The following is a 22,327-nucleotide window of genomic DNA, read 5'->3' on the forward strand; positions in this document are numbered from 1 at the left end:
TGGCGATTCTCGTGTGTCCTGTAGGCCTGAAGGAGAGCCCCAGGATATCCCAGGCAGACTCTCTGCTCCTGGCTGAGGTGATGGATGAGGCACAGGCAGGTGGGGGTGGTTTACAGCCAGGACTGCCAGTGACCAACAACCGCTTTCTTACACTTTGTTTACTGAAATTGGCATCAATTGGCTCCAAGTACACTCATTTACTTTCCCCAATTTCTTGATATCGTGGAGTCCTTGAAGTATTAAGACCACATTAAGCAAATAAACTGAGGCACATCTGGAGTGTAAATTCTATGTACTGTAGTGTTAACAGTTCGTCAGTGGTGAGTCGCTCCAACACAGCAGAAGGGGCAAGCCGGTCTGAGATGGCATGTACACAAAAGGTTGTCTGACCTTAAAACCCAGCTATCCTCGTAAGACTACCGTAATAACATGACAGGAACAAGACAGGTGCTCATCTCTTTTAATGATTGAAATCCAGTCATGAAGGACAACTCATTACACCATTTAGCATCATGATAGACCTTACACCCTACCATCATAATCAAAGAAGCAGTTGGACATTTAGACACATACACACTAGATCACCGACATGAGCAAGAGAGCAAGTGCAGGAGGAATGAAGAGGTTTGGGGGAGGGGGGGGCAGGTCCAACTCATCCCTTTATCCACCCCCCAGTGCCCTCAAAGACCCTCAAAGTACTGAATTCATACATTCATTTGAGAGAACCATGTAGCAGCTTACATAATGGTTGTTAAGTGCCAACTTAGTTATGACCAAAATACAAATAAATATGAGGGCTCAAAACAAAAAGTAACTGTAGTCAAACTAACATGGACACCCAATACATTATAGGATTTCTCTATGTTAGACAAAATATACGTAGTATTGGATGCCCAGAATCTAAAAATTCACCTTTCACAAAAGTATCATTGTCTACAGCAGATTGGGAGTGTAAAGAAAGCAAGTATACAAAGCACAGTGTAAATACAGACAGCACTACAAGGAGCTATGTTTGGGAGAAGAGTTTAACTGTGACAGGGTCATAAAGAAAAGCTGTTCGCGTCGCCACCATTTTGTTCGCGTTATAGGAATGGGTGTGTTTTGTTTACAAGTTACAGTACAGCAGGCTCTCTTAAGGTGTGCCCTGTCTCCCTCAAAACAGAAGCGCCCGGAACGCGCAGATCGATAGCTCTGCAACCTAGCCTTTCAGTCTGGTTTGAATGTAAGAGTCATACATGGTTTTGTTTGTGTGAATAAATAAAGCCGTTTCTGGTGGGCATACAGATACCCTGGAGATTGGGGTACAGGGGGAGAACAGAACACACCTACATGAGGGGAACCCTGGAGAGGAGTGGATTGTAGTGGGGAGGAGATTTCCTATTGGTCAAGTCACCACCAGGTGTTTGTTTCAGTGAGTCTAAACTGTTGTGGGATATACAAGTCAGCCCTGGTGTTGGGACAGGGGGTGGTGAGCAGAGGGACAAGGGGAAGACAGTGGAGGGGTGAGAAGGGGAAAGGGGGGGTAGTCATAATTCAAGGAACCACGACCACACGCATGGTGTTAGTGTATCCAGAGCCTGGGCGCCAACCGGTCAGGACGATCACCACATCTCCCTCCTTGAAGAACCCTCGCTCCTTTCCTGGAAAACAAAGAGCAGTTGTCAATACCAGGTCTAGCACCGGCGATACCACAGCAAGAAATAAGAGATTATCCAAAGTCAAAGAATGGCACTTGGAGACAGAAACTAGGCTACTACACTGACCTGACAAATCTTTGGGCAGATTGAGTTCAATATTACATTTGGAATGTTTAAAAATGTCATTTTTTTCTGAGACAGCCATGTATGCATTAATCAATTATACAATCAATTTGACTTTGGTAAAAACAATCCAACTACATCAAGGTAATCATTTATTTGAATAGTAAATCTATTGTAAATCAAGATGGAGCCTAGGCCTACTCGCTGGATGCTTTGAGTTGAGCTTCTTTTGGCCGATTTCAGTTTGTCTCCTGGGGCTACAGGTGACAGCTTCCATTTGGGACTTTATTGTACTGATCAACATTTGCAAAGTAACAGCAACCTCCTTTTAAAAAGTGCAAGCTGTTTCTAAGACCGTCATTCATGAGGCACATGCAGTTAGTTCGGCGAGGGAAAGATGATTAACCCAGTGAATGTTTGGTGACAAGCGGCTTTGGAAAAAGGCATATTTTGCATATGATCAAAGTTCTAGGGTAGTGAATTTAAGTTAAGCTGTAAGCTAGCAAGGAAAGTTTGTATCGGTGTGCATCTTTCCCTTTCAAGACAATTCAATATACATCTAGATACACGGGCTCCGATACGTTTAGTTTCAAACTACTTCTGAGAGATTCGAGGAACGAATTGATGCGGTGTGATACGACACTAACATTTGTTGCACACACATTCATTCATTTTCCATTGTAAATTACTTGATGCTGCTAATGGAGCTCATGAGCTGGGCTTCTGAGCTGGGTCTGTCAGAGTCGACTCAAATGCATGCAGTGAAAAAACAATCTAAAAACCAAGGAATTTAATATAAAACAGAATTTGGGAGAAGAAACTAAAAATATTTTATAGGAGTGGTATATTAGAGTGGTTTATTAACCAACTAGGTGGTTCAAGCCCTGAATGCTGATTGGCTGACAGCCGTATACCACAGGTATGACAAAACTTTTATTTACATTGGAAACCAGTTTATAATAGCAAGGCATCAAGGGTTTGTGATAAATGGCCAATATATCACAGCTAAAGGCTGTGTCCAGGAACTCCGTCGTGCATAAGAACAGCCCTTAGCCGTGGTATATTGACCATATACCACACCTCCTCGGGCCTTATTGCTTAATTATTTTACCAGGTATATTGACAGAAAACAGTGCAATATTTTCTCTTGTACACTAATGACACAGAAGAGTTGCAGGAGAGAGGATTAGTGTGCCTATTTGTAACCTAGACTTTGCTTTTTTTAAGTAGCTCTCATGCTACAAAAGGTTGGAGACCGATGATTTAGACCGTTTGGAAGCTAACGGACTGACCGAGCTTCTCTTCTGGTGAACACTAAATACCATAGATATCCAGTTGATCTTACAGCTCATGAAAAGAGATTTAATGGCTGCAGACTCTCACCCATTTCCATGGCAAAGTTGACCCTGAGGTCGACGTCCTCGGCCCAGACGTCGTGGGCAGGCTTGTTGTAGAAGACGGGGAAGATCCCGCGATACAGGTGGGCCTGGCGGGCGGTCTGGCCGTTACGGGTCACAGCAATGATGGGGGCGCGGGGCCTGTACCTGGAGATCAGGTGGGCTGACCTGCACACAGACAACACAGCTGACTCCTTCAGTCAAGGACACACCCAAGGCCTACTGCCATTCCCATTTCAGATACTGGCAATATGGCTTGAACAAAGCCTACATAAAATCTAGAAACGGGGTAGATTTGAAACTTATTAAAATGTATTTCTGAAATATTAGGAAACTAATGATTTGATTAGTGGAGGACCTACTATAGTAAAATAAATATCCATGATGTCAATGGGAGACATGAAAGCGTATGGCTACACTAAGTCTAAGGATTTGTCTCATTGTGAACATTAAACAAGCCACAGTCAAAATTAACAATTCATCCTGTTGGTTCTGTTGGGGGTTACAAAGACAGTCACTCTAGATTGGTCAAACAAAGTCATCACAATGAGAGTTAAAAATAGTTAGGAAAATGTCAAGGTTGAGCAGTCAAAAAGGGTCAGCGGCTGTGAGAGTGAACACAACTCAATAACTACTGCAGTGTTTTGTCAATACAACTGCAGAACCTTCTACCCTGACAAAGTGTATGGCTCTACCAAGGCTGGTGTTCCCAATAATGTTGAGGACTCCTCATAAATAAAGTGTTCTACTTGTATTTATTATCTACAGATCTGTCTCTACGGAGTGGCCTGTTAGAACAACCCAGTTCACTCCAACCCATAACACTCCCCCACCCTGCTCACATTACTGTCTCTACCCATGTGACGTCTATCTGGGACAATGCAACCGTTGCCCACTAATCTAAAGTAGGGGAATAGGATGTTAAGGGTCAGTGTTGCATGTCCCTCTCCTCCCTGCCCGTCCCTCTCCTCCCTGCCCGTCCCCCCCCTCCCTGCCCGTCCCTCTCCTCCCTGCCCGTCCCTCTCCTCCCTGCCCGTCCCTCTCCTCCCTGCCCGTCCCTCTCCTCCCTGTCTTTGTGAGTACAACGAGGGCGCTAGAGCAGCACTTGAATGAGGACTCCACTGCGCCACAGGCCACGGCCTCAGAGGGGTCCCGGGTCAGGTGGGTGGTGCGTCGCAGCTCCTCAAACAGCTGTCTGAAAGGTAGCTGCCTCAGCCTCCCGAGCAATCTGAATGTGAGGGTGGGCCCGGGGCACGAGGGTTACACTCAGTCACACCACCACGAGGCGCGCCTTACACCCGAGGCATGGCAAATGCTTATCCAGTCCTGGTCCAGTTCATTTACGGAGTTAATTAGATGTAACGACTAAAACATTGGCTGTCGATCAGAGGCACTACCAGATATATAAACCATTATAATGAGTCAACTTTCAGTGGTCTCCAGTTTGTTGTGACCGTAAAGACCTGTAAACGCGTGCCATGCCCTTTCATTCAGTCCCTGTCTCTCCCTACTCTGGCTTCTCACAAACCTCCTGAGTCCCCCTCCCAAACAGCCGTGCTACAGCCACCTGCCTACCTTCCAGAGTTAGTGAGCACAATGAACGCAGAGGACAAGATCTTAAAGGAGGCCTCCACGGCGCCGATGGCGATAGCCTCAGCCGGGTCGGTGGAGTGCGGTGCGGCGCGCCGCAGGTCCTCGAACACCTGCCGATGGAACATGGCTGCTTCTGCCTCGCGAGCGATCTGGCACAGGCAAGATGTAGCAGACAGGAAGAACACCAGACAGATATAAGGAAAGAGTGATAGGAGGAGATGAGATGGAAGGTAGGTAGTTAAGGTTGAAAGGAATAGGCGATGGAGAGAGGTAGGCAGAGGGAAAGGAGAGAAATGTAGGTTTAGTCAGAGTGCAGTTTAGTGAGACAAGAACAAAACATACATGTTAAAAACACATCCAAATGGGCCACCGCCGCTAGTCCATTTAGCTATGGCATCTAACACCGCAACACATCACAACATTATAAAATACTAAACTGCTTTTATGATTCTATGGTAAGATTTACATTCCAATACTACATACCACCCAAACTGACTGCTCATTCATTCAAACTAGTTAGCTGTTTAGAGGTTTTATGAGATGGGCAGATGACTATAGTCAACTGGTGTTATAACATGCATGCGTCGCACATGTCAAGAGAGTACAACAGGAAATTAAACAAAACTTTCAAAGTCCAATAAAAAAAACTAAGAGGGAAAACATTCGAAGACCGTAAAAGAGAAGCTGTTAAGAAGAGGCAGAGTTATTCTGAGCCTAATGTCAGTCCTTGAGTAGGACAGTGCTTTCAGCTCACTCTCAATGCATTCTTAGAGGCAAAAAAATGTTTAAGAGTGTGAAGGACATGGTGCTGCAGTGAACTCCTAGGCAGCTGCTCAAGGACTGCTGAGTCACTCCTGCCTGCATCCAGAGAGGAGTGCAGCAGCTGAACTAGAGTCAGCTGTTAAAGGCCTGAGTAGAAGAAAATGAGGGCAGCGTCAGCCAGATTCTCCACCCATGTCCAACACGCTGTACTATTAAAACCTAGTGAGCAACCATTCTATGGATCATTACGACTCAATATAATACCGGCTGAATCCAGATTGCTTTTGCTGACAAACATCACATAAGACATAAAACATGATAAATGTGTAAGTGGAAATGAGTGACTTCATCAGCAACATGACTTCCAGTAGCCCTGACCCTGCTGTTGATAGGTCTATACAGTGTAGGTCAGGTCCAGTGGTAGTCCGGGGCTGATGGCACCCAGACTGAAGGACAGTACTGGAGGCTAACTGTAGGGGGCACTGTCTCACCATGTGCTGTGTGCGGACAGCCTCCAGGGGGTAGTCTCCCTTGGCGGTCTCTCCACTCAGCATGATGCAGTCAGCTCCATCCAGCACGGCATTGGCCACGTCACTGCCCTCAGCGCGGGTGGGCCTGGGCTTCTTGATCATGCTCTCTAACATCTGTGGGAAGGACAGTTCACAATGTCAGGTTACTAACATCACAACAAACTGTGGCATCCCTGTGGAAATAGAAATGTCTCCCGTTTAAAAATAAAAAAAATACAAAAAAGGTGTCACAAGTAAACTGACCTGTGTGGCGCAGGTGATTGGCTTGCCGGCTCTGTTGCAGCGGCCAATCATCATCTTCTGGGCCAGGAACACCTTCTCCGTGGGGATCTCAATTCCCAGGTCTCCACGGGCAACCATGATGCCATCACTGGCTTCCATGATTTCGTCAAACCTGTACAGGGGACGGGAAATCAGATTCAGACGTACTATTCGTATTTAACATTCCTATCGTGTTTACAAACTATGATAAGACATACTGCAGGCCAGTCGAGCACAATTTCTACTAGCCAAGGATCAAAAATCAGCTTGTATTTCTGTGCATTTAATGCAATCACACAGACCTGCGCACTCCCTCGTGATTCTCCAGCTTGCTGATGATCTTGATGTTCTTGCCCTTCTCTCCCAGCACCTTCCTGACAGCGTGCACATCGGCTGCTTTACGGATGAAAGAGGCAAACACCATGTCCACTCCTTGCTCCACGCCGAAGGTCAGGTCAGCGATGTCCTTGTCAGAGACGGCAGGCAGGTCCACAGCAGCACCAGGCAGGTTCACACCCTTCTTACTGCCCAGGGTCCCTCCATTCTCAATCTCACACATCAGGTAGTCCTCACCTGTGGACACAAATTGAAGAGGCGACACCGTTAACATCTCCAGGCTATAAAGAATAGGAAGCTCCATCTGGCCATCCTCTAACCACCCAAAAGTTCAGTAAGTGAGGGGATTCTAGGGCTCATAGATCCTCAAAGGAATTCTCTCTAGTCTATTCAGCGCTTCTTAACTTTTGGGGTAGGGGCAGTATTTTCACATCCGGATGAAAAGCATGCCCAGAGTAAACTGCCTGCTACTCAGGCCCAAAAGCTAGAATATGCATATAATTAGTCGATTTGGATAGAAAACACTGAAGTTTCTAAAACTGTTTGAATGATGTCTGCGAGTATAACAGAACTCATATGGCAGGCAAAAACCTGAGAAAAATCCAACTAGGAAGTGGGAAATCTGAGGTTTGTAGTTGAAGTGATTGCCTATCCAATATACAGTGTCTATGGGGTCATATTGCACTTCCTAAGGCTTCGACTAGATGTGAACAGTCTAGAACATTGTTTCAGACTTCTGTGAATGGGGAGAGAATAAGAGCTGTTTTAGTCAGGTGTCTGGCAGTCGGCCATTATTTTAGTTGCGCGCACGGCCATGAGCACGAGCTCAGTTCTCCTTCCTTTATGAAGACAAAGGAATTGTCCGGTTGGAATATTTGAAGATTTACAATAAAAACATCCTAAAGATTGATTCTACACATCGTTTGACATGTTTCTACAAACTGTAATAGAACTTTTTGACTTTGTCTGGACTTGTGTGTGCCTTCTGCATTTGGAATAGTGAACCTAACGCGCGAACAAAATGGAGGTATTTGGACATAAAGATCAACTTTATCGAACAAAACAAACATTTGTGGAACTGGGATTCCTGGGAGTGCATTCTGATGAAGATCAAAGGAATATTTATAATACCATTTCTGACTTTTGTTGACTCCACAACATGGCGGGTATCTGTATGGCTTGTTTTGGTGTCTGAGCGCTGTACTCAGATTATTGCAAAGTGTGCTTTCGCCGTAAAGCTTTTTTGAAATATGACACAGCGGTTGCATTAAGGAGAAGTGCATCTTTAATTCTATGCATAACAGTTGTATATTTTATCAACGTTTATGATGAGTATTTCTGTAAATTGATGTGCTCATTCACCGGAAGATTTGGAGGCAAAACATTTATGAACATTACACATGTAAAATGGGGTTTTTGGATACAAATATGAACTTTATCGAGCAAAACATACATGCATTGTGTAACATGAAGTCCTATGAGTGCCAGGTTAGTGATTAATTTTAGCTGCATTTCAGGTTGACGCCTCTCCTTGCTTGGAAAATGGCTGTGTGGTTTTTCTTGTCTAGGTGCTGTCCTAACAATCTAATGCTATGCTTTCGCTGTAATGCCTTTTTGAAATCGGACACTGTGGTTGGATTAATGAGAAGATTATCTTTAAAATGGCGTATAATACTTGTATTTGTGAGAAATTTGAATTATGAGATTTATTGTTTTGAATTTGGTGCTCTGCTATTTCACTGGCTGTTGGCGAGTGGGACGCTACCGTCCCACATAGCCCAGAGAGGTTAAGTGGGAGCCAGACATGAACTCACCGATCTCCTTGACCTGGAGGGACACGAGTCCATCGTCGATGTAGATCTTGCTGCCCTGCTCCACCACCCTGGTGATGTTCTTGTAGTCCAGCCACAGATTGTCTTCATCACAGTTGTCCTGATAGGCATCATCCAGGGTCAACTTGATCATGTTGCCCTTCTTCAGCTCCACCTCAGATGTGCCACTCTGACACGCACACAGAAAGGACCATGGATGAGTCTCAATAGGAACCACGACTATGGGTGTTCAACCACTCAATGAAGTAAAAGGAGTTTGAAATTGGTCAAGAAAAATCTTTCACCATACCAATCTCAAGCATGAAGTAGTCCAAAATATGTAGGAAATGTAAACTTTGTTGTATATTTGAGGTTGAAGGCAGCTTATGAAATTTGCAATTCCACAGAAATTTCAGGCTTGATTTGGTCTTAAAAAAAAAAAGGATCAACACCTACAAAAATGTCTATTAACTATAATCCTAATTTCCCGTTGCTGCAGTATCATTTTCCTGCTGTAGCAAACTGGCTCAAATTAAGATCCCACATCTGTACTCAATATTTTGTACAACAAAATGTGTAGTAAACATTGGATAGGGCCTCTAATCAGTTGGTGTGCTGGGAACATGGAAGTTGATTGGTTCTACTCACTCCCTTGATAAGTCCAGTCCTGATCTCAGGTCCCTTGGTGTCCAGAGCGATGGCCACGGGGCGGTAGTGGATGCTGCCGGCCTCAAAGCTCTCACAGGCCTCACGCACATTCTTAAAGGTCTCACCGTGGTACTGAGGAACAGAGAATAGAATTTAAAAAATCATTTTCTATAAAAAAAAATAAAATAAAAAAGGAAATAATTTTTTGAACAGGCTTTTAACAAACACTAAAGCAACAACGCATCAGCCAGACATTGACATTTTATTTCAGTGACGACGTGAGATGGCCCAGGGAAAACTCATGGAGGGTGGAAACCTAATGTAGGTGTAATGAGTCACAACTGAGCATAATCAGCTGACAACATACTGTATCGGGGCATAAACGTGAGAAATATGACTGCAATCAAGGATGTGGTCTAGACAACTGTAGGTCAAACATCTAGCTACCCTCTATAGTCTTTTAAAATAAAAATTAAGAAATGCCTGCCCACAAAGTTTAAGCTCACAAATCAAACAAGGAAAACCACTTAACACCCACCAAATCTGGTGAATTTAAGCTCTAATGCTGTTAACTGCATGTCTCAACTCCCAATGAGAAAGATGCACCCATGTCAGTAGCGCGAGTCACGGATCAAGTGGCGCTTGCAGTCCTCCACTTAGGAAATCACCTCACAATTCAAATGTTTCAGTTTAGACAGAATATTCATTTGACTTTGCTGCCTAGTGTGCTAGCTAGGAAGTGGGTCTATAGTTTCATTAAATTTGCCATGACAAAAAGGCTTGTGGAAAAAGCAACTCCCTCACAACCCTCATCATTGAAGGTATAGTTTGCCAAAAATAACACTTGACTACTATAGAAAGTTGAGGTGATAAATAATCCACATCATTAATACCTCTTCTCAGCAAGTTAAAGAGAAAAGCAAGTTTGAGTTCTGCGATTTAAAATTTGTTTATATTCAGCAGGACTTTAATTCACCAGACACTATGGGGCGGCAGCGTAGCCTAGTGGTTAGAGCGTTGGACTAGTAACCGAAAGGTTGTATCCCCGAGCTGACCTTCTGCCCCACTGTTCCTAGGCCATCATTGAAAATAAGACTTTGTTCTTAACTGACTTGTCTAATTAAATAAAGGTAAAATAAATAAAATATTTGCCAAAAAGTTAATTTCATACCCAATGTTGGAGTGAAAGACAATTCAATTTACGGCATGTGCAAATGTAAAACCAAATACATTGGACAAGTAACCATAATCTTCAGGCATGTGAAAACTGCTCCCAACCTGCCAGATGGGCAAGTACCCATGAGATCTTAATGTCAACCCCTTATTCATGCCTAGTCCCTATTCAGATTAGGCTCCCACAGCGCAATATCCTTTAGTTGTAAACACGTGTGGTTAACATGAAACCTTATTCACAGACAGTAAATGTCCAGGTCATACTCAAGAGAACACGGTTTACAAAGAGTTAAATATGCTACTACAACCTGCCTGTCCACATGTACATTACAACTACACTAATGGTCTTGAGTGGCAGTGCTAGCATTGCCCTTGGAGACAGCTGCCCCAGATGGCTCATGGTGCTTCTCCCCATCTGGGTAACGTAACCTGAGCTTTACCTAAGCACTTAATTGGTAGGTAATCACACAGGGCTTCATTTCCATTCTCTCCTTCCCAGTTATACTGCACTGCTGTTACTGTATCACCACAAACAGCCTTGGCATCAAGGGGAGCCAATAGTGCAGTGCCAAATTACACCAAGATAGCTACATTCCAGCATATGCCTTAGAGCAGCTAGTCAGACGAAGCCAGGTCTAGTTTCAGAAAGAAGAAATGTAATAAATAAAAGATGTGGAAGTGGCCTTCCTAACATTTTGATAAGCCTCCATGACAGCACAGCCAGTAGACAGACAAGATGACAAGGTGAGCGGCTCAGGCCCCCTGCCTGAGAGTAGCAGGTTAAGACAGAGGCCTGGTAAGTGACCTCTACTGAACAGGGAATTGAAGCAGGTGACAGTGTGATGAGTGACGCAACCGGTTGCTCCAGGCCTGCACCCTGGGTGGTGTGATAAAGCTACAAGAGGAAGGCACAGATTAAGAATTTAGAGATCTTCTGAAGGTAGCTGATACTTTGCAAAGCAGCATGTCTGAGAGACTATGATGACATTGGAGCAAGGAGGCGGTCAAGATGGCAGCTTGAACAGACGTTTTAGCGAGCTGCGCACCATTCATGTCCATGCGATACCAAAACAAAAAGCTAGTCGTTCTATTGCTAAACAAAAGAGGAACGTTCTTAGACAACTGCCATAACTATGCTTGCCCTATGGATAATCTCACGCTTTCAAAGTCTGTTGAAGATAACGAGTTCCCCTCTTTAACCGGTTACTCCGTGCAAACCTCCACCCTCCAAAAAACCCAACAGGGATTGACAGCTTGGCTACCCTCTCCTTACTCATCAACTCCAGGTCTGACGCCATTGAGAAAATGGTAGGTGCAAACACCATGGTAATCGAAGGCTGGAGTTTGCATGTGGTAAAATCAAGGATGTGAAAATGAGTGGCTACAGTTGAAGAGTGTGGAAAAGAATAATGTCTACCATAAATGTCACTGATCTGCAGCAATACACAAGATGGATCCTGAGACTACGTCATGCCCGAGGTGGAGAATGAGGATGCGCGACGCTATCCGTATCTGCCAAGAAGTTACACCTGCAGAGAAGGACAAAGTCGGTGATACTGTCGGCAAGAAGCAACAGCAAAACGATTCAAGGCCAAATCATCCTCCTCTTCACTGCCAGATTCTACAGGGATGCTGTCTGGAAAGCTGCTAGGAAGAACATGTCTGCATGTCGCCAAGCATCTCAGCCTGGATGACATAGAAACGAGGAACAAGTTATGGCCAACAATCAAGAAAGCACAAAAGGAGTGAAATCCTGCCTACGTCAGAAGACGAAGCTTCATCAGTTTGGAAATCCATATTCCTCCCTAGAACCTCACCTGCAGGAACAAATTGATGGTTTCGGCCATGGTATTCTCATTTTCCTTGTAATGACTACCTAACAAGCATTGGGTGAAAATTTTCCAGACTACTCAGGTACCGCAATCATTTAAGTTTTTTTTCCTTGTATGACCAGATGGCAGCCTATTTTGTTCACAAACACAAAGAACTGAAAGTTGGATTTATTTTTTTATGCATACAGATCTGCTCTGACTTACTTTACACTGTTATTGTTCTACGTGGTTATTAATACTTATTTGTAAGTGAGAAAGGTCTCATGTACACACAGTACCATGCAATTTGACACCTACTCAAGGGTTTCTTTATTTTTACTATTTTCTACCAGGTAGAATAATAGTGAAGACATCAAAACTATGAAACACATACACACCTACAATTAAGGAAGCTCCTTTCTAAACATTATCCTGCCAACCACTATATGAAGAAGTTGCAGAAAAACACCATTACAAAAAGGTACAATTTGAATTAACCACCCAAAACAGTGTTGCATCTTTTTTGGCATTGTATCCATGTAAGGAATCTGTGGTAAGATATCAGATTTATAATTGAACACATGAAGATTTTACACTATTATGGAGAGATGTATTACATGGATTATTTACCTACAATAGAAATAAGTTGAAACAATATGTCATTAATTTCATTATTCTTTTGGCCAAATGTCATATTCAAAATGTAAATTTACATACACAACATTCTTACAAAAAGATATAGAACTATATTTTAAGAAAATTAAATACTCTACTAACAAAAAAGTAGAGTTAGAATTCATGCATACACTTAGAATTCTGTTAGAATTCTAAGTGTATGCATGTCCCTTAAGGTCCTTGTGTAATCTGATATTGTACCCCCTAACCCAATTGTCGTGTGTGAGATAGATAGATCTATCACACGCACACAGTCGTCCCCCCCATGTATTGATTTATTGTTTTAAAAACAGTAACCTTGGTGCAGCTAAACTTGACCTAAACCTCAACAAAACAGCCTGTGTGGGTTTGTGCTACTCAGTAGGGCTGGGAATTGCCAGGGCATCGCGATATGATAACAATACTTTGGTGCCGATACGATATGTATCACGATTCGATACTGTGATTTTATTGCAATTCAATGTTTCAAACATATTGCTCACCATATGTCTGCTGCAGAGGGGCAAGTGGGCGCAATGAGAAACCTGTTTTGATCAGTCATTGAAATAAGTGCTGAAAAGCTAGGAATTAAAAATAGATGTTTTGGTGCAGTTTCAGCCAACTAGTGCAAAAATAGAGAATTACATATCAGGATATTATTTTCACGATGTATTGGTTTGACTATCGACTCCCCCCCTCACTACTACTACTATTCAGATATATACAGTTTAGGTCTGGATCCAGTCTGATCATCCTCCACTGCAGCAGTCTAGGTGTCTAGACATGCTTGGGAACCCACCTCGTGAGATCCATGGGAGAAGTTCATGCGAGCGATGTTCATCCCAGACTTGATCATCTCCTTAAGCATGTCCACAGAGCGAGAGACTGGCCCTGTTATGACATAAGGGTTAGAGGTCGGGTTTAAACATCAGTATACATACACACACTAGAGTGATGTCATACAGTAGGTATTTCACAGCATCATCCTATAGTAGAGGGTCTTTGATGTAAAAATAGTATAGGCCTACAGACATTTGAAAGCAAGCATCCATTGTGTGTGGCGATATACCATATACCGGGGTATTTGGAAATAGCCACGGGATGGTTTTTTAATACTGTTGAAACTATTTAAATATTTGTAGCTACTTTAAGTAAATACATGCAGTCAATTTGTGATGAAGAATTTCACCCGTTACATAATTTTCTCATTATGAAACTGGTGTTTACAAGCAAACAAGACCATAGCCTTGTGAGTCACTCACTGTTGTGCAGCACGCACCAGGTGATCTAGTTACAGTATGGAATTCACAACTAAATGTTTGTTATCTAGATATCTTCTACCTATTAAGTTAATGTGCTAAATGCTATGCAGTTGGTTTGCTAATTTAGTAGCTAGTTATCCCATCTTCAGCTAGATGGCTGTCTGTCCTCCAAATAGTTCAGGTCAGAGACATTTGGCAATGCATTAATTAGCATTTCACATATACCCGTTAGCATTGCTAACCTTCAAATTACAGAGGCTTAGTGGAGTTTGAAAATAGCAGCCCTTGTGTTCAGTGCTGGTATTACCAAATATCCCAGATGGCACAAGGTCAGTATGAAGGTAAGACAATCTGGATACCGTCCTAGCCTAGTATGTGTATAGCCACTGACCAATAGTGCAGATGATGCCAGTGTTGCGGGCGGTGGTGGGCTCAGAGTCAATGTCCAGCAGGCACATGTGCTCCAGGAAGGTGTCGGCCATGGCAGCGCCGAGCTGCTGCGTCTGGACGAAGGCAGAGCCCATGTCTTGAGACTTTGAACCGGGCATGATTGCAGAATTTGAAGAAGTCCTGGAAAAGGAGGAGATATGAAGGGCATACTACTAAGACAGTAAGGTGCTAATGGTTCACTCAATTCAGTGTCGCCAATCTCGGGCATCATCAGGTTATGGATTGTACTGCCACATTAAACACAGAGGACCACACTGGTTCATGAAACCATCAACTTTAGATCCACCAGTCTACAACACTGAATAGCCTCAGGAATTAGCACACAACAGCTTATTGGAGGCACAGTGTGTGGCTTTGAATCAACGGACATCTGTGCAAATAACAGTTTGTTTGGAATGAGGAACCCATTCAAAAGAGGACTACATCTGAAAAAACATGAAGTGTGATTGAAACCCTTCCCTGCTGGTTCTCATGCTGCACCATAGACAATAAAGACATGGGCCTAAATACAATTGATCTATAATATAGCCTGGGCTACAGTAACATTCCACAGCATTCTTTCACTGAGAAGCACATTGAGCTGTTTGCACGTTGTGTTCTCCCGAGTCACCCATGGCAACCGCAGCCCTGACTGGCACAGTGCTTCATTACTTCCTCCAACCCGGGACAGGTCACTTTCAACATGGTTCAATACAGAGCTGTTGAAAACAATGGGACATTGAGAAGGACTGCATGAAACCCAATAGGTTACTTCATAGCACCATAAAGTTATCTTGCTCAAGAGTCAAAACACTTCCCTTTGAGTGTCCGTCTTGACAGTATAACCCAACAAGCTCTTTTTACAGGTACTGTAGTTCAGGCCAAATTCTCCATGGCTTTAGGGCAGGCTAAAAAACTACTTTGAGAGAGTGTGGAGTCTGATGCAACTCTACAAGCTGCGATAGGGGCTCTGTTGCCATGGTTATGTTGTAACCCAGGAATGTGGCAATAGAGAACATACCACAGACAGAAGGTATGTATGACAAGGGGGATCCCTGGAGGACTGCCCTGGAGACAAGACAGGGTTACCAAACTAGACTAGTCTAAACACTAACCAGTGTAGAGTTGACTTTCACCCAGTCTAAATTATAGAGTAACACTCACATGAACAGAGAACACGCTCACTGATTGCTTCAAGGTGGAGCTTCTAGGAAATACTAAGCTTTCTAATAGGCTACATCTGTTAGTCTAACTTGTTGTGGTGAACAGATGCCAGTTGCACTAGTCTGGCGGACCTTTAAGACGCTACTTAAAAAAACTGATTAGAATCTGCAGAGTGCATAGGGACAGAGAGAGCATGTTATCTTCCTCAGTAGCCCTGCTTACTGCACAGCACAATCTTATCACATATTTCCCCTCAGAATTACTAATCTAGCTTGAATTAGCCGAGGCTAAATTTGTTTGCCTAACATTTGCATTAGCCAATGTATTCTCATTCATTTGGCTACAGATTCTCCTCTCTGCCAGTAGGCCATTTCAGCAGGGCTGGGAATTTCCTGGGACCTTAGGATATTATCACAATACCTATCACAATTCTATATGTATTGCGAGTCGATACTGTGATTTTCTTGCGATTTGATGTTCCAAACATATTGCTCACCATATGCCTGCTGCAGAGGGACGAGAGAGGCATAAGAAAACAAGTGCTCAGTCATGAAGGAAAAAGCTCTGAAAACAAATTGGCTGCCTATTTAAAGAGATGGAGAACAGGCTATGAAGGAAAAATACTGGAGTTTCAGTACAGGTACAGCCAACTAGCACAAAAATAATATTGCGATATTGTCAAACGCTACATTGTCAAAAATAATATCCTGATATGTAACTGTATCGATCACCCCCACCCCACTACTATTTAGGGCAGGCTACCCTCTAGAACCAGACCTACACTCAGCTCATCTCTTTCAGTGTGTAAATGAATCGTGACAGGGCTCTGCCACACAGCAGCAAAACCAATAGGTAGCAGCTCAGTGACATCACAGAGCCTCAAAGGCAGCAGCCCAGTGTTGTACGTGAGCACGGTCACATCCTGCTCTCTCCAGACTCCCAACTGCGTACACAGCAGGGGCTGGGGTGGAGCCCAGACAGAGCACAATGTAGACTGCAGAGGGAGGCTGCTGAACAGAAATCATACAATGTCTCGTCTCAAATGAAGCCTAGATTCTTATCCCTGAACACACTGTTTATAGTAGCTTGCAGAAAGCCTAACAGTGATTTTATTTGTATGGGGGGGGGACATGTCAAGTGCCAACAAACTCAAGAGGTTGCCGATATCAAGTTCAACATTTGCACATTGAAATCAGTGCCATACACTACATAAAATGCATACAGTGTCACTTTCAATTGCTGTTTATATGGTCACTGGTTTTATTCCCACGATATCAACAGGGACTAGTTTGGAACTATACTACAGCCTCTGATGGAGTCCTGACATGACCCAGCTATGCTTCCTCAGGAAACCCCCCCTACCTGGTTACTAACACACAGCTAGGTTGATGATGGATCACCAAAAGATGCTCTACAGTCCAAGGCCATGCCAATCTGAGCCACCCTTTATGCCTGTGACAAAGATGTAATGTAAGGGTTGACCTGGGGCCAATGACTCACACCAGTAATAGACATGCATCTGGGTCACTTAGGTTTAACTTTAGAGCTGCTCTGCTGCTATCAATCCTCTCCAAACCCTTCCAACAGCACTGCTCACTGGAACCGAATATGCTTCCCCGCTCTCCATGCCCTTCCGTTTACATCCTCCATGCCTACGTACTGCCCCCTCACCCCTTCCCCTCGCTTTCCCTCACAAATTTGCACACACTGCGATGTCTCCACTGCGCATTGGCAACATAGCCAGAGGTTGCCTTAAAGATGACACCCTAGGAGCAGCCATGATGACACTGACGTAGCCTATAATCCTACACTGGTGACCTCGAGAAGCCTAGCTCTCCCCCTGCGCTACATTGATTGAGTCAGTCTCGTCATTCAGCTATGTGACGTACCGGTAGACCTTTCTGTTCTTCCTGTGGACGTACAAGAACGCAGCTGCTACAGACCTCCAGAGGATGCCCAGCCTGTGTGACCCCCGGTCCCCACAGAACACAGCAGGAACAGCAGCAGAGCTAACCGGACAGGCAGGAACTCCTGGTAGAATGACTTGCCTGCCTACGCACAGCTCAGGAATAAATCCTCTTCTCTTCAGTGAGGATAATGTGCTGCAGCACACACAGTCCAGGCTGCTGCATCCATGGAGCAGGTTGCGTGCCCTGATACTGCAGATATACATGAGACAGTGTGCTGTGGTAAACGATGTTGGCAGCACTAGGTCATATCACCCCTAAGGCTCTAAAATGGTGGATGTGTATTCTAATAATGAACACAGGGTAAGCCTGTGTAGAAAACAAAGTGCTAGCCTGGGATTAGTGCATTGCATCATGCTGCAATGGGGTGGCAGTAGTCATTCATTACTGGTCAGGTGACACCGTTGCATTCTGTGCTGCATTGCATTACACAGCAGAAAGTATCCAAGTTCTGTTGCACTGCAGCCTAGCGTTACGCAGCACCTGTAGGTACTATGCTAGTCTCACATTGCCAGACATAGCCAAGAGCAGGAGGCAAGGCTACCACTATGCATGACAGACTGCATGGAAGTGACACCAGCTGCAGCAGGACTATGCAGAAAAACAGATGCAGTCACTGTAGGCCTTCACCCCAAAACACTGCATCAGGTTAAGGACAGTTCACAGAGGAGCCATGGCTATATTTGTTCTTACTCAACTCTCAATAGCAGTTGAGTAGGAGACCGGGAGTATGCTATGCAAAATAGTGAGTCATATGTGGGGTTTTCAACCTGGGGATTCTGAGTCCTTATTCACCTCATTGAGAACAAACTTCAGAGGAAGAGGTGCCTAGTCATTCTCCCCGTGCACCGTTAGGGGCTATTGCATGATATAACACTCTGGAAAGTTACAGCAGGAAATGACTAAAAGGTGACACCATAGTGGGAGTATTTTAGACATTTACTGTGGGGCCTGCAGCTTACATGCTCCCACCCCAGCACTCTGGGTATGCAGACTGCCAGATAGCGCATCTCGTAGGGGTGTGAGAGGCCTAGGTTATAACATATACTTCAGTGCCCTATGTTGGGACATACCATAGTATAGCCCAGCCCCTCCTGTCCCCACTGATAACACAAGATTCCTAACCTACTGAGAAGTGCTACTATGCCCAAGCACACCAAAATAGAAGCCGGCTCCCTCAAGTGACCTGGCTGATACTGTGTAAAGTATAGGGCCAGGGTGGCTTGTATTGCCTCCTACACAGGGCTCTGGGCCAGAACAATCTGTTACATAACAATGGCTGAGCATCTCAGGAATAGTCCTAACCAGACTTAGGAGCACTAAACCTTAATGTGAAGCCTAAATTAGTTCTGAGACTGACTAAGCATACATTTCTGATGTGAAATTTGCTAATTGTTCAAGTTAGTCTAGGCAGGCTCCATAAAAAAAAGGAAGGCCTACATGACCATTTGATTTGGGAGCTGGGAGAAATGGAAGAACTGACCAAGGTCAGGGTTTGATGGAGGCTAGTTGATAGAAAGAGCTATAGTATTGATGTATGACTAGTCAATAAACAGGCACTACAGTGGAGGGATTCTAGGTTGCACTGATTCTCCCCTCCCAGTGTCAACAAAGCCAATCCATTGTGACATATTTAGGGCCATATAGAAAGTAGTTTCTCTGTCTGCGTTCTCCGTATCGCAGATTTTATAGGGCCCTATACTTTGAAATGTCAGTGAGGCCACACTACTGCAGTAAAGGTGCTTGTTGAGACTTAATCCCAACAAAAGGACACCAGACCACTGAAAGTCAGTGCGAATAACAGTTTTGTTCAGGAGGCCGGGTGGACCGCACATATCTGATTAATTAACCGGTAGTTTTAATAATAAGTTGGTAGCATGAGAATGGTCGCAGTCATCTTTTGGCAGCACCATACATCCACTAATGCGCCACAGAGCACGTTTCCATCTCTGCGTCACAGTTTCACGAATTTAAGATATTGCGAAGAGAAACTGGCCAATGGAATTCCAAGTTCACCAGGCAACCACACCCACCACGCGAGACAAGACAAACGCTCGTATTTTACTATTCTCCCCGCTTTAAAATACATGTTTTAGACTGATACCGTGTTAGTTCATGACAAATAACACCACTCAGAAAAATAGTCATTAAGTAGTAAGTTCACCTGTATGAATAGTTAACTTGAGAAAGCTGCATCACACCGAGTTAGTCACTGACAAACGACACCATTCTTTGTATGACTACAACACCACATGGTTTGCGGTTTAAGAAGGTTCAAAGTGACCACTGCTATTACCTCTTACTATCTAGACAGTTTTCTTTCGGAGTACATCCACTGCTTGGACTATGTCACTAAAGAAACCAGCTGGCACCACAGAATATGTGACCGTCAAATGAATAAAAGGGCCATTTGGTGACAGAAGTCCTGCAAAACAAGCGTACATCATGTCATTAGCTAGCTATAGATGTTGTGACGAGACTCACCTTACTCGGATGAACAACTGCTAGACTGACGTATTTCTCTTACACCCAGCTGCTCAAGGTGATCTCCCAAACTCAACCGGAACTCTTTTGTTGTCCGATCCATCACGTATCCTTCCGCGATAAAGAAGTAGGTCGCTATTCAAATTATATCATGAATTCAATCGAAATATATGGTTTCGATAATTCATACGTAATTTAGAATGTATTTATGTATGATTTCTGATGTATTCTTTAAAGAAGAAAAAACACCTTGGAACTATAAACCATGGGGATGTTTACATAAAGGAACGTAACGAAAGTGCGGTGATGCGATACCGCTGATGTCCAATCAGGAACCTGAGAAGCATCTCTGAATCATGGGGCCGACATGTGACTCAGGGATGCGGTATAATTTCTTGAACATCGGAATGGGTACCATAGTCTTATATTCAGTTACCTGCATTTCAGTGACACTATGCTCAATCTCACTGTATAGTCAATACTTATGCCCATCATGGTTGTTGGAGATGTGAAAATCCCAGGAAAGACACCAAAAGATGCACGTACATCCTCGAAGCCGCAGTGCCTCATGGGCACCATGCACCATGACTGAAAGGTTAAATTATTGTGTAAGTAACAAATATGTCAGAAAATGATTGTGTCTCACTATCAAACAAATCAGTACTTCTCCCCTTTCCAGTCTCCACTCCTCTCACCCACACACATAGTATCTGATGATAATGACGACGACATTTTACATAATTGTAGTTACCACCACCACTAATCATGCAAGGCAGTTCCACAACATGTCACTTTAACAGTTTGCATTTTCATTCAAAGAATTCAGAGGGGTCTGTCAGCAGCACCAGTATAACCACAGATAAAAGAATCAGCCAGTATCTTTGGTATAACAGTTCAGGATGAGATGATTTATAATCAACAGCTCCCTCTGGTGTTCATTATGAAGAAGAGATTAGCTGAGGCTTAGCTTGCTGTTGCTAAACTACAGTTGAATATTCCTTCCCCCAGCACAAACCTTTCATAGTTTCCCTCTAACCTTTTCTCTTACTTTTATATCATGCAATATATTTTTGGTAAAGTAGTTATATAAACAAAAACCCTTTCACTCAATCTGAATTGTTGAATTCCTACTCAACTCAAGCTCTTATCACAGATGGGAGTGAGACTACATGTCCTGCCTAACCCTCATCAAGCCAAGTTAGAGGCAAATTCCTACCTGTTGTCACTGTGGAAGTGTTCTAACTGTAGGGATTGTCTACATGTCATCATGTACACCATTCAGTCCTGGAATGTAACCCCTCCCTCTCTGTCCCCTCCTACAGTAGTCCTCACCTGATCTCAACGGTAACGTTGCTGCAGCTGCTGCCACTGCCCATGTTGGCTTCTCCCTGGCCCCGGCCAGACTCTGGCTGTGTCCTGCACTCTGCTCTGCTCCCTCAGACCAATGGACACCTGCCCAGGTGAGGGACATTCCCTCCAACCCAATCACCTGGCCACACTGGCAAAGCCCCCACCTGTCACAGGGCATTATCGTCTCACACACCACAGCCATGAGGTACAGTAAGATAACCCTCACCCTGGTGAAATCCTCAGTCAAATCCTATAGATGTATAGATATTAGATAAGAGCTGTGATGATATATTCATATTTTGATTTGTCAGATTATATGTTGTCTGACTATGATGATAGTTTATTTTCATATAATGTAAAATCTTCAAGTTTTTATAATTTTTCATTGAAGTGATTATATTTTTTTAAAGACCTAGAACAGCAGTATTCACTGCAGAACTATCTATTCTGTGTCTATGGCAAGTCTCCCCTGTATGCATGGAGCTAGAGCCATCCTCTGAGAAGGTGTGTACACTTGTCCTGTATAATTATGTCTATTGAAAGGGTCATGCACTGTGCAGTAGAACTGAGTAGATTAAATGATTATGGCATGCTCCCCCACCATAGGCTCTTGAAGTACAGTGCATTCGTAAAGTATTCAGACCCTTTCCCTCTTTCCATATTTTGTTATGTTACTGCCTTGGATTAAATAAAAAATGTCCTCATCAACCTACACACAATATCCCATGATGACAAAGCGAAAACAGGTTTTTAGAAATGTTTGCAAATGTATTAAAAATTAAAAACAGAAATACCTTATTTACATAAGTATTCAGACTCTTTGCTATGAGATTCGAAATTGAGCTCAGGTGCATGTTGTTTCCATTGATTATCCTTGAGATGTTTCTACAACTTGATTGGAGTCCACCTGTGGTAAATTAAATTAATTGGACATG

The 22,327-nt window shown here is 43.6% G+C and overlaps 1 protein-coding gene across 2 annotated transcripts; it reads right to left on the reverse strand.

Annotated features, from left to right (window-relative positions):
* Positions 1-446: 446 nt before the first annotated feature.
* Positions 447-21,433, reverse strand: LOC115203030 (pyruvate kinase PKM). Of its 2 annotated transcripts, none has more exons than XM_029767308.1 (11): positions 21,375-21,433; positions 14,390-14,568; positions 13,536-13,627; positions 9,099-9,230; positions 8,454-8,640; positions 6,606-6,876; positions 6,286-6,436; positions 6,004-6,156; positions 4,733-4,899; positions 3,144-3,325; positions 447-1,640 (listed from the first exon to the last, which is right to left on the reverse strand). In XM_029767308.1, exons 1-11 carry the CDS (start codon positions 21,416-21,418, stop codon positions 1,534-1,536), a joined length of 1,665 nt encoding a protein of 554 aa, XP_029623168.1. In that variant the 5' UTR covers positions 21,419-21,433; the 3' UTR covers positions 447-1,533. The 2 variants fall into 2 exon arrangements, with proteins under 2 accessions (XP_029623168.1, XP_029623169.1); XM_029767309.1 differs by lacking the exon at positions 21,375-21,433 and adding an exon at positions 20,043-20,177.
* Between the last annotated feature and the right edge of the window lie 894 nt (positions 21,434-22,327).

This window comes from Salmo trutta, chromosome 12, assembly GCF_901001165.1.
Source record: "Salmo trutta chromosome 12, fSalTru1.1, whole genome shotgun sequence".
Lineage (NCBI taxonomy): Eukaryota > Metazoa > Chordata > Actinopteri > Salmoniformes > Salmonidae > Salmo > Salmo trutta.

Excerpts from the sequence above, each read along its gene's own strand:
- LOC115203030 (XM_029767308.1), bottom strand. The coding sequence starts at position 21,418 with ATGGGCAGTGGCAGCAGCTGCAGCAACGTTACCGTTGAGATCAG. Across the intron at positions 8,641-9,098 it reads GGACTGGACTTATCAAGGGA|AGTGGCACATCTGAGGTGGA; the intron begins GTGAGTAGAACC and ends TGTGCGTGTCAG. Across the intron at positions 1,641-3,143 it reads CAACTTTGCCATGGAAATGG|GAAAGGAGCGAGGGTTCTTC; the intron begins GTGAGAGTCTGC and ends TTTGTTTTCCAG.